Source organism: Corticium candelabrum, chromosome 15, assembly GCF_963422355.1.
Source record: "Corticium candelabrum chromosome 15, ooCorCand1.1, whole genome shotgun sequence".
NCBI classification, from domain to species: domain Eukaryota; kingdom Metazoa; phylum Porifera; class Homoscleromorpha; order Homosclerophorida; family Plakinidae; genus Corticium; species Corticium candelabrum.
Genome location: NC_085099.1, coordinates 601,135 through 614,612, shown reverse-complemented (window position 1 = coordinate 614,612; position 13,478 = coordinate 601,135). Strand labels below are relative to the sequence as shown.

Sequence of the window (13,478 nt, the reverse complement as noted above, 5' to 3'; positions counted from 1 at the left end):
AAAAAAAGTAACATAAAATTAACATGTGGAGTTTAGATGTTGTAGCTAACAGATATAATGAAGATGCTGACGTAGATGTACTGTAGGTGCTGGCATAGATTGTAATATGGAGTATGCTGATTTGTGTAGAAGGTCGTTATTGAAGATTTAGAAGGTGGTAACAGAAGGCAAGCTATGAATCGGTTGCGAGTGCCACCACTTGAAACTCGAGTATGGTGCAACTCTAAACTTGTCTACCTTGTCTTTGTTTGTATTAATATTGATACCATTCTGCAGTATTCTCACTGGTCATCTTATGGTCTTGGATTGTTCATGGGCATGTCTAGTGTTCTCATTGTTTGTTCTATCATACTTGGTAAGTACAGTGTGATCAATGAAATGTTGTATATGTTCGTAGAAAACTGTAATTATGAAGATTTACACTTAAACTGATTTTTATTGGAATGTTTAGCTGTATATGTTTGCACCCATAGAGCCACACATTGTAGCACTGCCAGCATCTTCAAAAAGTTTGGTTTACAATATGTAGGAGACTTGTTAGTAAATTAGTGAGGAGCACTGAGGTACTGTGAATGTAACGAATGCATCTAAACAACACACACAAACACACACACACACACACACACACACACACACACACACACACACACACACACACACCAGTAAGATGTTTGTGCTGTTTGTAGGTGTTTACTTGACAAATCTAAAGACTAATAATTGTGGCAACACAACACACCCAATAGATTGTGCCGTGTGCAATGTACTAAACAGTTCTTGTCAATGTGAAATGAACAGCACTTGTAGAGCTGGTAAGCAGTTTGCGTAATGTAACTATTGATATGCACGTGTTCATGTGTGCTTATTGTGATTTCAGTTCCAGAGAAGATTTTCTATGATTGGGGGAATTGGATTCCAGCACTTCGAATGTTTAGAGTGACTCTGTTTATTTTTCTTATGGTATTCTTTGTTGGTGTCAACACGTATGGATGGCGAGCAAATGGTGTAAACCACGTTCTCATATTTGAAATTAATCCAAGAGAATACTTGTCGTCGTTTCAGCTAATGGAGGTATGCATGTACACGTTATACTAGAAAGGAGATTCTGTTCCATGTCTATTTGTTTGTAGATTGGCACTTGCATGTCTGTGATATGGCTGTGTGGTATTATGTTGTATTATGCAATCCACCATTTTGGTTCTCCAGACAATGCATTCTTCAGTCCACTGACAGTCATGATAGTGATAATTGTTTACACTGTTATTCCATTCAAAATCTTTCATTGGAGATCACGTTTGTGGCTTCTTCGTAAACTGGTACATTGAGCAGATCTCACAGAACTTAGTGAATTGTTGATGAATTTTGTGCATCTAGAAACGGATCATCATGGCTCCTTACTATGCGGTGGAGTTTCCAGATTTTTGGTTGGCTGATCAGATGACCAGTTTGTCAGGTGTTTTGCTAGATGTTGAATATACTTTGTGCTTTTTTGCATTTGACTGGAAGCAGCATCCAGGTACTGACACATGGAGACATTGCAGAGGTCACTTGCATAGGCTTCACTATTGACAATGGTTTGCAGATCATGCTGTGTGTACAAGCGTGCAAAATGGCATTCGTCCCATTATTGCATGTTTACCAGCATGGTTCAGGTTTGCTCAATGCTTACGACGTTATCGTGACACTAACAAGTTTTTTCCTCATGCTGTCAATGCTGGCAAATACTCAACAACATTCATCGTTGTACTTTTTTCTTCTCTTTACCGTACAGAAAAAGGTAATATGGTGCTGGTTATGATACCATGTGTGTCATCCGGTGTATTTCTTAATCTATTATACTATACTTGCATTTCTTTAGAACAAGGTGCCGCTAGTCGAGAAGGCACACTATTTGCTGTCTGGATTATTGCGTACATTGTCAATTTTTGTTACACTTTATGGTGGGATATGTATATGGATTGGGGTGTACTTGATCGCAAGTATAGTTTTTTGAGAGAAGAGCTGATTTACCCACATCCAGTGTGTTGTTTCTAATAACAAGCTAATAGGGATTTTCAACTATTTGTGTTGTAATGTTTAGCTCATCTATTATGTGGCAATTGTCGAAGACAGTCTCTTTCGTTTGTTTTGGACATTCCAGGTGTCGCTTCTCGAGTCAGAAGTGTTGGAGGTTGAAGTGTTGAAAACAGTGTTTGGCTTTTTTGAGATGTTAAGGTGTGTAGTTTATCAACCATTATTGGACTAGTGATAGCTATTTTGGCATTGCTGTTTAGACGCTTTGTATGGAATTTTTTTCGTTTGGAGAATGAACATCTCAACAATTGTGGAGAATTTCGAGCTGTGCGTGACATAAAAATCAAACCACTCGACATTCCAAAAGCTGTGCCCAGCTCTGCACAACTTAACACGAAACCGGATGTTAGCAAATATGTGACTACTTCATATGAGTCAAATGTATAAAAATTATTGTATAGTGATAAATGATATATCTTTGTTACATTTGAGTGTTTACGCGAACTGTTATATCATTTTTACATGTTGTTAGAGAGGAGTGCAGTTGTGTTATGATGATGATATTGATGTTGATAAGGCTGCTGTTGCTGATATGCGTCTACACTGAACGTAGATTGTGCATGTGTACATGTGTAACTGCTATTAATATATTGGTTGTGCACTCTATCACACGCTGAATTCCGAGGCTAAACGGTCGGCTAGATGGTCTGGGTGGTGATAGCTGAAGAAAGCGTTCAGACGATAATAGAAGGATTGTGTAACAAATGTAAACTACAACTTGGTTTGCTAATAGGACAGGTAAGGTTACTTGATTGTAAAATTCTAGTCTTTTACTTGTTTGATTACCCGTATATAAATTAGAATTCGCAGCAGAAAACCTTTGTGGTGACTGCAGTAGCAACAGCGGTCCAAGAAAGTCGGTGTATGCAATTTATTGTTATTCTTTGTATCACTATTTTGTCGCAACAGACGGAAATGAAGGAGATCTAGAGATAGATGAAGCTTGGGTAGTTGAACACGCCAGACAGGTAACTCAATTAGTTAATTCATAAAAATTAATTAACGTTTAGCGCAGCTGTTTAATGAAATTTGTTTTTGTATACAATTTAATTAACAATATACAATCTAACTGTTTAATTAATTAATTTTCTATTTTTTGAAAATACTGAGCATTAGGGCGGGCTTCAAATTGTTTCAGTTTGTTTGCAAATGTGAATTAATCTGTGATGCTTAGGTTGCACGGATGCTTCCTGGAGGCTTGGATATCATTGGAGTATTTCTTATTTCATCTTCTGAATCTATGACACAATATCAGAGTCAGCTTCGCAGTGTTATGCACAAGATATGTAGGATCTGCCAAATGTATGACCAACTAGCTAGTGTGGTTCCAGCTAGTACTCAGTCGCTTGAAAGAGTGTCGTTAGAAATTTCTACAATTACAAGAAAGTTTGTTGGTAGCATAGGCTGCAGAGTCTGGTGCATTATTTACTGTTGTATTTGTAGATACACATGCAGGGTTCTTGATATTTCTGATCATAAGGTAGGAATTTATATACATCCGTGTTTTTTATTGTTGCTAATCGAATTTTCTGATTTTCAGGCATCTTCACGATCTGCCGACATGAAATTTCAGTCTTTTGTGTCTAAGTGGCACACCATGTCTTGCCAAGTTGCATTTGACTGGACGTCGTATTTGCCAACAGTTGATAAATCTTTGATTGCAAGCAGACATCTTCATAATTATATTAGAAATCATTTGGAAACTTTTGGCAGAGCTGTCTTTCTGTGTGATGGAGAACTAAGAGATGAAGCTGATCAACTAGAGAAGTCTCAAGTTGGAAAGTCTCAAGTTGGTACTGTTGCCTGACTTTTAACTTTGCATGTATTGAGTGTGTTGATTTTTAGAAGGTTCGTGCAATAGGCAAGAAAACACACCACGTGGAATTCTTTACAGATAATGTATAAATGGGTTAGGGGAATGATTAGAATGGAAGGCTGTGATAGATACTTGCGTCTGCAGACTGATGTTACTATGCCTTCTATATCAACTGAAAATTCAGAGATGTGCTTACGTTTTCAAGGAAATATTCAAGGATTGGCATATGTTCACTCCAAGGCAACAGTCGGAAATGCAGTGTGTGTACGTATTGTATAAATGCGTTCGTATCTTTATCAGATATGTGTGTATGGTCTGTATAGCTTCTTAGGTCAGATATTGTCAGAAGTGTATTGGCACGCTGTGATGTTATGTCAGATGATTTGATCAATCAGTTTGTGGGAGGTATTGATTAATAAAAGATAGAAATGGTAGCTGTTATCCATTCTCTCGACAACTGTTGGGTGCAGATGAAAGTTTGGCAAGCCAAAAGAAACAAAGTGAAATGGGATCACGAGTTGTGCCAAGAAGAGTACTTTTTCCAGTGTGCCACGAAATCACATTCTGTGACTATGCATTTCAAGATGAAAGCCCACAGGTTTTACTTAATCGTGTTGTATGAATGCAGAATGATGAAAACTTTGTATAGGATGTTTGCGAGCGATTGAAAGACATTTTGGGTCTGGAGATTACTGCAGACAATCTACAGTTTTGTGAGGACATTCCCGGTATGGATAAATCATATAGATATTATTGCTATTGGGTAATGATAGCCACGGCGTTGCATGTACTGTCATAGACATTGAGACAAAAAGTGCTGTTCATTCAGTTGTTGAATCAGTTGGTGTAACTAGCAAGTTGCCAAGCACACAATGGAATTCGAGCAATCGATTCTGTAAAACCTCCAATCATTTTTGTTTCACATAGTTTCTACGTCGTAATGGTTGTATTGCAGGGTTTCTGGTCGTGTCATTTGCAATGGCATGTGTAGCTGTTGTCATCTATTTGCAGTCAACTTGAACACTGACCGTTATAAGGGCATAAAATATAGATCTCTCGACGTGATGCGATATATTGCCATATTATTCCTGTGCCAGTGATTGATCTAATACATCTTCTGCCTCTTTTATTTTTTCCATCAACAGATCCGGTGAAACTATCAGTTTCTTTACTTCTTCTTCTCCTAGCTCCAATATCATGCCAGTTAGCTTGGCAGCTTTCTGTGAATTCACTGCTTGTATCAACATAAACAATTGATCTCCTAGTTGTTCTTCTTCAACGGCTAGTTCTCCAGCTTCATTGTCATCTGCGATACCCTCTAAGACGAGCTTAGCTTCTACCACCTGCTGCCTGAGAGAAGGCGGATTGCATAACAGTCGAATGATTTCTTCGTCGTCCATCTCTAACAACATGCCAGTCAGTTTGCCTGCCTCTTCTGGTTCCAAGTGTTTGATGATACCGTAGAGTTTATCACCAAGCAATGTATCTCGATCCTCTTTGTTGTCCACTGCTACCACACTTGCGCGTATTGTCTCTTGTATTTGTGGTATCAAATCAGCGTTCATCCTGTAAAGTGGGCGTGTCTAACATTAAAACGAAATATATTTAGACTTCGGTGTTGCCTAGCGGATACATACCCCTGATGAACGCTTTCTACTAATACTTGAACACCCGATTCTACCAAATCACCGCGCTTTTCGGCGTCATTGATGACATCGTGTATCTCCACGTCTGCAAGTTCGAGAATCATTCCAGTGAGTTTGCCTGACAGCAAGGGACACTCTTGAGCCAACAATGCATACAGGTTCTCGCCCAGCTCTTGTTTGTCCATTACAAGTCAATAACAGATGCTGTTGATATCAATAGTGAACCAAACGACAAATTACTTAAAATTTTAGATCAATAGCTGATAAATTGTGTGAGCAATATACATAATAACAATAAACAAAAATGAGTGATGTATGAGGTTTTGACATAAAAAAGCCAGAGCCCTATATAAAAAAGCAATAACCTCGGAGTCCAGGCGCCCTTGGTTGCTAATGGTTTTTAGGTGTTGGAGACGTTGTAGGATGCGATGTGTGAGCGCCGGTGTTGGTGTTAGAGCGATCCACTGCTTCTTTACGGTATCTGTTGTTGCCATTCTTGGCGTTAATGATACTGGTAGGTAAAAGGTTCCCCACTCGATATATGACGTAATCACAAATTGTTTGCTGTCGATAGAACTGAGAAGGGCGTTTTCAGAGAAGGACATCGTTGTCATACTTGCTGTTATACTTATTTTGACATTGTCAACGTTTCTCTACTTCATCACCAGTTTCATGGATCCTGGATATATAAAACAGGAAGACGTGGAAGTAAGTTTGGAGCATCTGATAAATGATTTCTTAAGTAATGGGCAGGAATTCAGTTGAATATCTAATGCTAATTAGAATCTAAAGGGTGTAAGGAAATATATTATTTATTATTATTATTATTTATATCAAAACAAACAAACAGTTAGATTGCTTGTTTATTTGAATAATTGTAAACATAACAACAAATTGTAATTACAAAGTTTATGTTGTACAGAGTGTTGGTTATAAGGCTTTAGCTCTGGAGATGGAGAAGACGAAGACAACTGCAAGGAGTGGATGCTGGAAGCCAGAACTGTGTGATATCTGCTTGGTGGTTAAACCAGTGAGAACACGCCACTGTTTGGATTGTAATCGATGTGTACGGCGATTTGATCATCACTGTCCTTGGGTATATAACTGTGTGGGTGAACGGAATCATCGTTTTTATTGCTACTTTCTTGTTTCTGAATTGGCACTCGTAGTATGGGGAGCAAAAATTTCCTGGTAAGTGAAATAAAAATTCATTCTGGTAAGCACAGCTTTGAAAAATGAAACGATGATATGACTTAATTCAATGTTAGAATTAAATGCTACATTTGATTATGGTAATTTATGGCAAACTGTGTGTTTGCCACAACCTGTAAAACATTTGTAGAAATTTGTGTACTATGTATTTAATAATGTGTAGAAATGTAGTAAAACATGTTCTGTGTAGAAATTTCAAAAGTTGGTAACATATGGATAACATGGTTTTAGACTGTAGCTGACACAACAGCAGTGTTATGGTTATGTGTATGATAGAATGATGGGCTCTGTCATAATTAATATCATTGATATCATGTCTTACAGTCTAATTGTTACCTTGATGTTAGGAATGCATTTATTGTGACGACTACTTGGAACGAGTGGTTCAATGTCAATCTCCTGTTTGTGTTTTCGTTTTCCATCACATTATTTGGAGGGCTGGGAGTGTTTGCTCTTATTATATGTCACATATTACTCATTACCAGTGGACAGACAACCTGGGAGTTCGTGCGTCATAACAGAATCAGCTATTTGAAGGACTATGATGACTATGACTCTCCTTTCGATGAGGGAATGATAAGAAATCTATTTAAATTTTTCTGTTATTTTCAACAGCGTGACTGGTTAGTACTTCTACAACGTGCACATGCTAGGCGAAGACACAACAGAAAGGAACATGGAGACAGAGTACTTTTGCCTGTATAGTAATTTTACACGTTCATAATGAACATTGTAAATGCAATGTAATGTAAGAACTCATACACATTGTATTCTGTTTTACCGATTGTCTAATAATAAATACTACTTCTATTAAAAGACACTGCGAATTCAGCAAATTCCCATAGTGTACTATTAATTAAACAAATTGGCTCAGTTTCTATTTGGGTATCACCATTTGAACAGGATTATTTGATGCCTGATCTTTCAACCATGTCTGGAACACGATATTATATTCATGACAAACAGCAACATGATTCAGAGCAATAGCATTACCAAGAGATGATCTAGTACATCAACTGGCATGTGTTTCAACTGCAACTTCAAAGCAGTAGCCATTGCTTTGTCAGAAAGCTGTCATCAAACACAATTAGCACACCGATAGCCAAGGCAATCGCTTTGCTGACTTTTTGTAAGACAGAACTTCTGGAGGCAGTCCATATGTCTTCAGGATGTTGTTGTTCAGAAATACTTCTTACCACTAGCTGTTCTACACGCAGTCTAGATAGTCCAATAGAGACTCCAAATGCTTTCCCAACTGAAACCTATAGGGTTAAAATTAAGATTAGGGCATGCTGCTTCTTTCTAGAAACTAAATATTGTTACTTGCAGCACAGGGAATCCTTCAGGAGTTGCTGTCTGCTGTAGCTGCGTTTCAGGGTGACTACTCTGAAGATCCAGCAATACTTCTTGCAGACTGTTCCTGCATATGGCATACATCACCATGCATATTTTGATCTGTGACTCTAGAATCATCTGGGGCACCGTGTCTGTCTCTCTGTCTGTCTGCCTATTGGTTTAACCGTCAGTGTAACTGTCTGTAAAACAACCTGGCTGCAAATGACCTAGGTTCAAGCGTCCAGACAGTCGTCTCTTGGGGGGGGGGGAGACGACCAGCTTGGACACTTGAGCCTACATATGACCCTGTTCATGTTATGCAGGTATACCTGCTATCTCCAAGAGTTGATTTTTTCGCACTTTCTCCGTCTACCTTTGGAGCTTCTCTTTTTCGATTTGATTTCAAAGCTTCAGAAACAATTCTAGCGTTTGATTTTACCTAAAGCACATTACACGTACACCAAGCTGTCCATCCCCATTCACCTTCAACAAATTTACTTTCTTCGACCATTCAAGGCCATTCAACAACTTGCTATAAACAGCAAGTGAACTGCTTTCACCATCCAAACTCAACAATCCACTGTTGCCAAGACTGAGGGTTTTGCTGTCTAATTTCTCAAGACTCGACACGCCAGTCTCAATCTCCCTGAATACAACAAGAACGAAAACTAAACTCTCATAAACAAGCTACTTAGTAGCTGTCCGTTATACCCCAACGCCTTATTGACGTTAGTTAGATTGCTTTTTAGAGCTTTCAATAGTGACTCGCGGGCCTTGCCGGACTTGTGATCGCTGGAAACTAAGGATGGCGGTATAGGTACTTTCAAAAGATCCTCAAACGTCTGCCGAACAGAGTCACGCAATTGACAAGTACTCTGCAGAGCCTGGCGCAAAAGTCTCTCCTGACCGTCCATGTTTTCTTATACGGGCTATTGGTCCGGTCTACCTACGTATGTCTACTGTAAGTGGTGGACCCTCCAGTCAGCTCTTTGCTGATTTTCAGCAGTATGTTACACGAGAACAGAATGTCAGAGAAGTCAGTTGACAACACATGGCTACAGCAGCTAGATATGCACATGTATTGTCGATTTTGTGAAGGAAATCAGAAAAACCGTTCGTGAGCTTGACAACACAAGTCGCGAAATATTAAATATGCTTCAGACAGTTCATCAGACAACTGGCGTAGATAGTAAGTTTGATTTAATTAAATTTTGAATGCTAGTAAACATAATTCACTTTACGACAGTATCCTACATGTGTTTTTGGTTGTTTTTGGAAACTGTTTCTTCTATTGTGTATGTGCTTGTAGAAGGATTTTTTAGAAGCCAGCATAATATGAAATTATGTTGGAAATTATGGGCAGCCTATAGCTAATAGACAGACAGACAGATAGACAGACAGACAGACAGACAGAAAGACAGACAGACAGAAAGACAGACGCCCAGGAACGACTACCCAGTGGATACTCGCCAACAATCGTGCCTCTTTATTCGAAGATTTCGGCCGTTGAGGGGAGAAAGCGTCTGAGTACGAGGGTCCTCTTTGCTTTGTGGAGGGATGACAATGGACGATCTAACATTGCTGAGTTCAAAACACACTGGAGACGACGATATTTGATCATGCTGCAGCAATGCAATTCAAGTGTGATCTCTAGGAAGATGGCAGTAATTTCAGCTGGACAAAATCTTGCAGTGTCCTTGACGAATATCAATTTGTTTTAAACTAAGTGGTTAAATGTATTCTGACCCCCCTATGGGGTCATCTGTTGTAGCCTTAAGTGTTTGTTGTTGATGTAGAGGAACTCTACTTAAAGACTAGCTTTTAAGCTCTTGATGGAAATTTCTTTGGATTTGAAATATATGTATTTGACAGATAGACAGACAGACAGACAGACAGAAATAATATTTGACAGACAAACAGACAGACAGACAGACAGACAGACAACAGGATAGTGTGAGGGCACAAAGACAATCAGTCAGACAGACGGATAAATAAGCAAATGAAACAACAGACAGGCAGGGAGGGCATGAGGGTGAACATGAGGATGTGTAGGCAAAGGCAGGTATGTCACTGATTATGTGTAACATGCGAGTCCACAGGTAGACAATATTGTAGTGTACTGTAGATGTGCAAATAGAAGTTTGCAGTTTGTGTTTGTAACCAATTATTCTGATACTCAGTGAAGAATCTGTGTGTAAAGTCAAGGGAGAAATTTGTGACCATTCAAAAACATTACGCTGAATTGCAAAGCAAAGTCCCACCAACCCAATACTACAGGTTGGTGTTAATTTGAAAATTAATTAAACGTCAGACAGATATGATTACCTTTCTACAGATACCATGACCATTGGAGAACGGTGACACAAAATGTTGCATTTTCAGCTGCCTTTTTAGTTTACTTGGAATCAGAGAAACTTATAGCAAGGGAGGAACTAGCAACTCTTTTGGGAGGTAATGCTTACAAATTTATGTATATCATATTAAAATTGGTCACATGATGCACATGATTGACAGACAAACTATTGTTTGACAATTTGTGTGTGTGTGTGTGTGTGTGTGTGTGTGTGTGTGTGTGTGTGTGTGTGTGTGTGTGTGTGTGTGTGTGTGTGTGTGTGTGTGTGTGTGTGTGTGAAATTACTGTGTTATGATGTGGCAGTTTGTGTTGGGGCAGCAGAGGGATTTCACATTGACTTGGAGGACTTTTTGATGGGGCTTCTCAACCTTGCTTCAGAATTGGTATGTTGAGCCTCTCATTGTATTTTTGTTAATTAATTAAATTGTCAAGATAATTGACGGATCGAACGTGTCATTATTAGTGGGATAGGTTTTAATGTACTTTAAGTGATATCCTATGTTCTTTCAAAATGAGCCAAAGGTCGAGTTCACATTGGATTATGATGTTGGTGATTTCTAGGCTAGGTTGGCAGTAAACAGTGTGACGGCTGCAGACTATGGGAGACCATTTCGAATCTCAGGTTTCTTAGCAGAGTTGAGTGATGGCTTTCGGTTGCTAAACTTGAAGAACGATGCTCTGAGACGACGTTTTGATGGTCTTAAGTATGATGTGAAAAAAGTGGAAGAAGTAGTGTATGACATCACAATCAGAGGCTTAAAGCCTTCTTGAATGACTTCTTCTTAAGAGTTACAGCTGAGTATATGAAACTAGTGTACCACAGGGTTGTCGATAAGTGTCACACAACGTTGACGAGAACAGAAATATAACTATATTGTATGAAATCCTGAAGCTGTTGATTCTATTCACTGTTAATTAAGTTAGTTGTCAATCTCATCATAAATAGTCTTTTGTCAGTACAACAGATTCTCCTCGTTTGGAAATGCACTTATTAATTAGATTAATTGCATTCTCCAAACGACGGTTTACTGCCTCAAAATGCTCGTCCGTTAGAACAGGAGCTACGAAATCGACTGATGTTCTTTCTTTCAACAAAGCACCAAGTGACTTTGAACCTTTAGACAAGGCAAGTAACTTGTCCCATGTTGACCTCCTTATCCTGCAAAATGTGGCGATTAGTAATTGTTTTGCTGTATGGAACCATTCTCTTACATGCAGCACTGATAAATTGGTGCCAAGATAGACCACTCATCATGCTTTGCATTGCCAAAACTTCAAAAAGTCAATGTCATTGTCTATGTGTTTGCTGCTGAATAACTTGTGTACCTTTTAGCATTATCCAATAGCAATAACATCCCATTGTTGCCATCTTTTGCAAATGTTTCAAATCGGTGTCGATCTGCATTTCCTGTCATGCAACCAAAAATGATGGGACATACAGACAACGTTAGAGACAGACAGATACAGACAGAGACAGACATATTGTTTTAGATGCCTACAGTAGCAATGCCATCGTTACAGTGAAAGCAGAAGGATCAGTACAGATAGACAGATAAATGCAGGTTCAATCACCAGACAGCAGACTGACAGACAGGTGCTTGCAGAAAAAGACATCCATGATCGTTGACTAACTAACACACGAAATGATTGATCCAGGGAGGGGTAGATGAACAGGAAACACGAACAGGTGAACAGAGCCATTCCGAACCTATCAAGTAGTCAAATATGGCAGTATCCAGTATATCTAGAAGCCGCCGTCCTTTCTGATGCAGTGTTTGTTGCTGAACCAATTTGCAGTAGGTTTGATCGACTTCCCACCTAGGTATCAAGAACAAGAAACAAACAGGACAATTTATAGTGTCCTAACATCCTGCAGTATAAGAATATTGTTAGTTTGTACATTACCTGGCTTTCTTGCCTTTCACATATGTTCTTCTCCAGGGGTGATACCAGGTCTTCAACTTTAGTTCATCAGGCAGCCATAATGTGACAGATCCTTCCATTATTGTTCCCTTTGCACAAGCAGGATCCGACTTCTTGCAGTAGTAACATACACCATAGAAACAATCATTCCCATTCTGTTTGAAAAATGTCTTTAGCAACTTGTGTTCTGAAACAGGAATCACCTCCTTCGACAAGTTGACAGTTCTTCCAGCGACCGGAGGAGCTCTTCGAAATCCTAAAATTCTAATCAACCAGTTGAAGTTATGTCAGTAGATTATGATCACGCGATTAATTAAATCATACCCATCAAGATGAAACGCTGCAATCTCTGCATTATGGCGATCATAACCAGCATAGGGATCACCAGTTATCATGACATCCCTGCTGTATCTAAACGTTCAATGAGTCTCATTGGATTCAGCAAGGAATGCATCTGATTTGATCAACACACTCCTTGCCTCATTGGTTTGAAGACAACTTTCTGGCTTTCTGCAAGGATGAACGTTGCCTTTAGTTGAGTTCCTTTATATCCAACAAGAACGCGTTCAATCTTTTGAGTAGACATCGCATGTAAGATGCGAATCATTGCATCAGACTGCAAACTGTCAACAGTATACAACTGCTCTGCAGTTACCCAACTTTGAAACAACTTCCAAGGAGAAAGATGAAGAGGATTGTTTACAACTTGCTTTCGAAGACTGGCTCTAGCAGTTGTTGTTTCATGTAGAGCTGGCTGATCATGACTTACAGTCCTACCAGGCTTGTCTTGCAGAGATTTGTCTGAAATACAAAGACATGCCTGTAACAGACACGACTTTCGTAGTGTCGATATACTACAGCACAATTCTACCTCTACCTGTGTTGGTGCGAATTCTAGAAATAGTTGGACTTCGATTATCATCCGGGTGCTGCACCAGCCCGACGCGAACTGCACGCCGCAACGAATCTTTCTGATTGTAGTCAATGGCTTCTCTTTCTTTAAAAAGTGATCTCAGTAATAGAAACGTAGTCACCGCTAATGCGCATGCAACAGACAAAAAGCATCTCGACTTCAGCTTCATTAGCTAACGGTTTCTGTCTGCGCATGCGTAATGGTTGTGTT

At 39.2% G+C, this 13,478-nt stretch overlaps 7 protein-coding genes across 9 annotated transcripts in view; 4 read left to right on the top strand and 3 right to left on the bottom strand.

Moving 5' to 3' along the window:
* LOC134190623 (solute carrier family 53 member 1-like) overlaps positions 1-2,608 on the top strand; it is a 4,694-nt gene extending 2,086 nt beyond the window's left edge. For both annotated transcript variants that reach the window (XM_062659079.1, XM_062659081.1), the window contains 9 exons: positions 130-210; positions 277-355; positions 687-809; positions 875-1,068; positions 1,128-1,313; positions 1,372-1,513; positions 1,580-2,016; positions 2,078-2,211; positions 2,271-2,608. In XM_062659079.1, the coding sequence (XP_062515063.1) occupies positions 130-210; positions 277-355; positions 687-809; positions 875-1,068; positions 1,128-1,313; positions 1,372-1,513; positions 1,580-2,016; positions 2,078-2,211; positions 2,271-2,457 (1,563 nt within the window). In that variant the 3' untranslated portion in view covers positions 2,458-2,608. The remainder of the gene's footprint in view (positions 1-129; positions 211-276; positions 356-686; positions 810-874; positions 1,069-1,127; positions 1,314-1,371; positions 1,514-1,579; positions 2,017-2,077; positions 2,212-2,270) is intronic.
* An 88-nt stretch (positions 2,609-2,696) lies between these two features.
* LOC134191086 (protein odr-4 homolog) lies at positions 2,697-5,043 on the top strand. Of its 2 annotated transcripts, none has more exons than XM_062659651.1 (13): positions 2,697-2,808; positions 2,872-2,926; positions 2,980-3,038; positions 3,245-3,456; positions 3,514-3,550; positions 3,611-3,859; positions 3,916-3,969; positions 4,031-4,144; positions 4,210-4,291; positions 4,357-4,484; positions 4,536-4,614; positions 4,686-4,781; positions 4,842-5,043. In XM_062659651.1, exons 1-13 carry the CDS (start codon positions 2,713-2,715, stop codon positions 4,904-4,906), a joined length of 1,326 nt encoding a protein of 441 aa, XP_062515635.1. In that variant the 5' UTR covers positions 2,697-2,712; the 3' UTR covers positions 4,907-5,043. The 2 variants fall into 2 exon arrangements, with proteins under 2 accessions (XP_062515635.1, XP_062515634.1); XM_062659650.1 differs by having other exon boundaries at positions 4,031-4,150.
* Positions 4,909-5,727, bottom strand: LOC134191087 (uncharacterized). The gene is made up of 2 exons (XM_062659652.1): positions 5,524-5,727; positions 4,909-5,452 (listed from the first exon to the last, which is right to left on the bottom strand). The coding sequence occupies exons 1-2, from the start codon at positions 5,715-5,717 to the stop codon at positions 4,969-4,971; spliced, it is 678 nt and encodes a 225-aa protein (XP_062515636.1). The 5' UTR covers positions 5,718-5,727; the 3' UTR covers positions 4,909-4,968.
* Positions 5,728-5,856: 129 nt separating this feature from the next.
* LOC134190452 (palmitoyltransferase ZDHHC12-B-like) lies at positions 5,857-7,559 on the top strand. The gene is made up of 4 exons (XM_062658895.1): positions 5,857-6,046; positions 6,107-6,240; positions 6,455-6,723; positions 7,092-7,559. Exons 1-4 carry the CDS (start codon positions 5,926-5,928, stop codon positions 7,447-7,449), a joined length of 882 nt encoding a protein of 293 aa, XP_062514879.1. The 5' UTR covers positions 5,857-5,925; the 3' UTR covers positions 7,450-7,559.
* Positions 7,540-8,994, bottom strand: LOC134190453 (mediator of RNA polymerase II transcription subunit 27-like). The gene is made up of 7 exons (XM_062658897.1): positions 8,791-8,994; positions 8,578-8,725; positions 8,409-8,518; positions 8,068-8,164; positions 7,869-8,006; positions 7,738-7,815; positions 7,540-7,678 (listed from the first exon to the last, which is right to left on the bottom strand). The coding sequence occupies exons 1-7, from the start codon at positions 8,991-8,993 to the stop codon at positions 7,622-7,624; spliced, it is 831 nt and encodes a 276-aa protein (XP_062514881.1). The 5' UTR covers position 8,994; the 3' UTR covers positions 7,540-7,621.
* A 26-nt stretch (positions 8,995-9,020) lies between these two features.
* Positions 9,021-11,316, top strand: LOC134190451 (translin-like). Its single transcript, XM_062658894.1, has 6 exons — positions 9,021-9,115; positions 9,178-9,268; positions 10,260-10,356; positions 10,415-10,530; positions 10,736-10,815; positions 10,994-11,316. Exons 1-6 carry the CDS (start codon positions 9,032-9,034, stop codon positions 11,201-11,203), a joined length of 678 nt encoding a protein of 225 aa, XP_062514878.1. The 5' UTR covers positions 9,021-9,031; the 3' UTR covers positions 11,204-11,316.
* Positions 11,278-13,455, bottom strand: LOC134190450 (glycosaminoglycan xylosylkinase-like). The gene is made up of 8 exons (XM_062658893.1): positions 13,233-13,455; positions 12,835-13,156; positions 12,680-12,766; positions 12,338-12,619; positions 12,141-12,250; positions 11,759-11,840; positions 11,645-11,704; positions 11,278-11,591 (listed from the first exon to the last, which is right to left on the bottom strand). Exons 1-8 carry the CDS (start codon positions 13,435-13,437, stop codon positions 11,369-11,371), a joined length of 1,371 nt encoding a protein of 456 aa, XP_062514877.1. The 5' UTR covers positions 13,438-13,455; the 3' UTR covers positions 11,278-11,368.
* Positions 13,456-13,478: the final 23 nt, after the last annotated feature.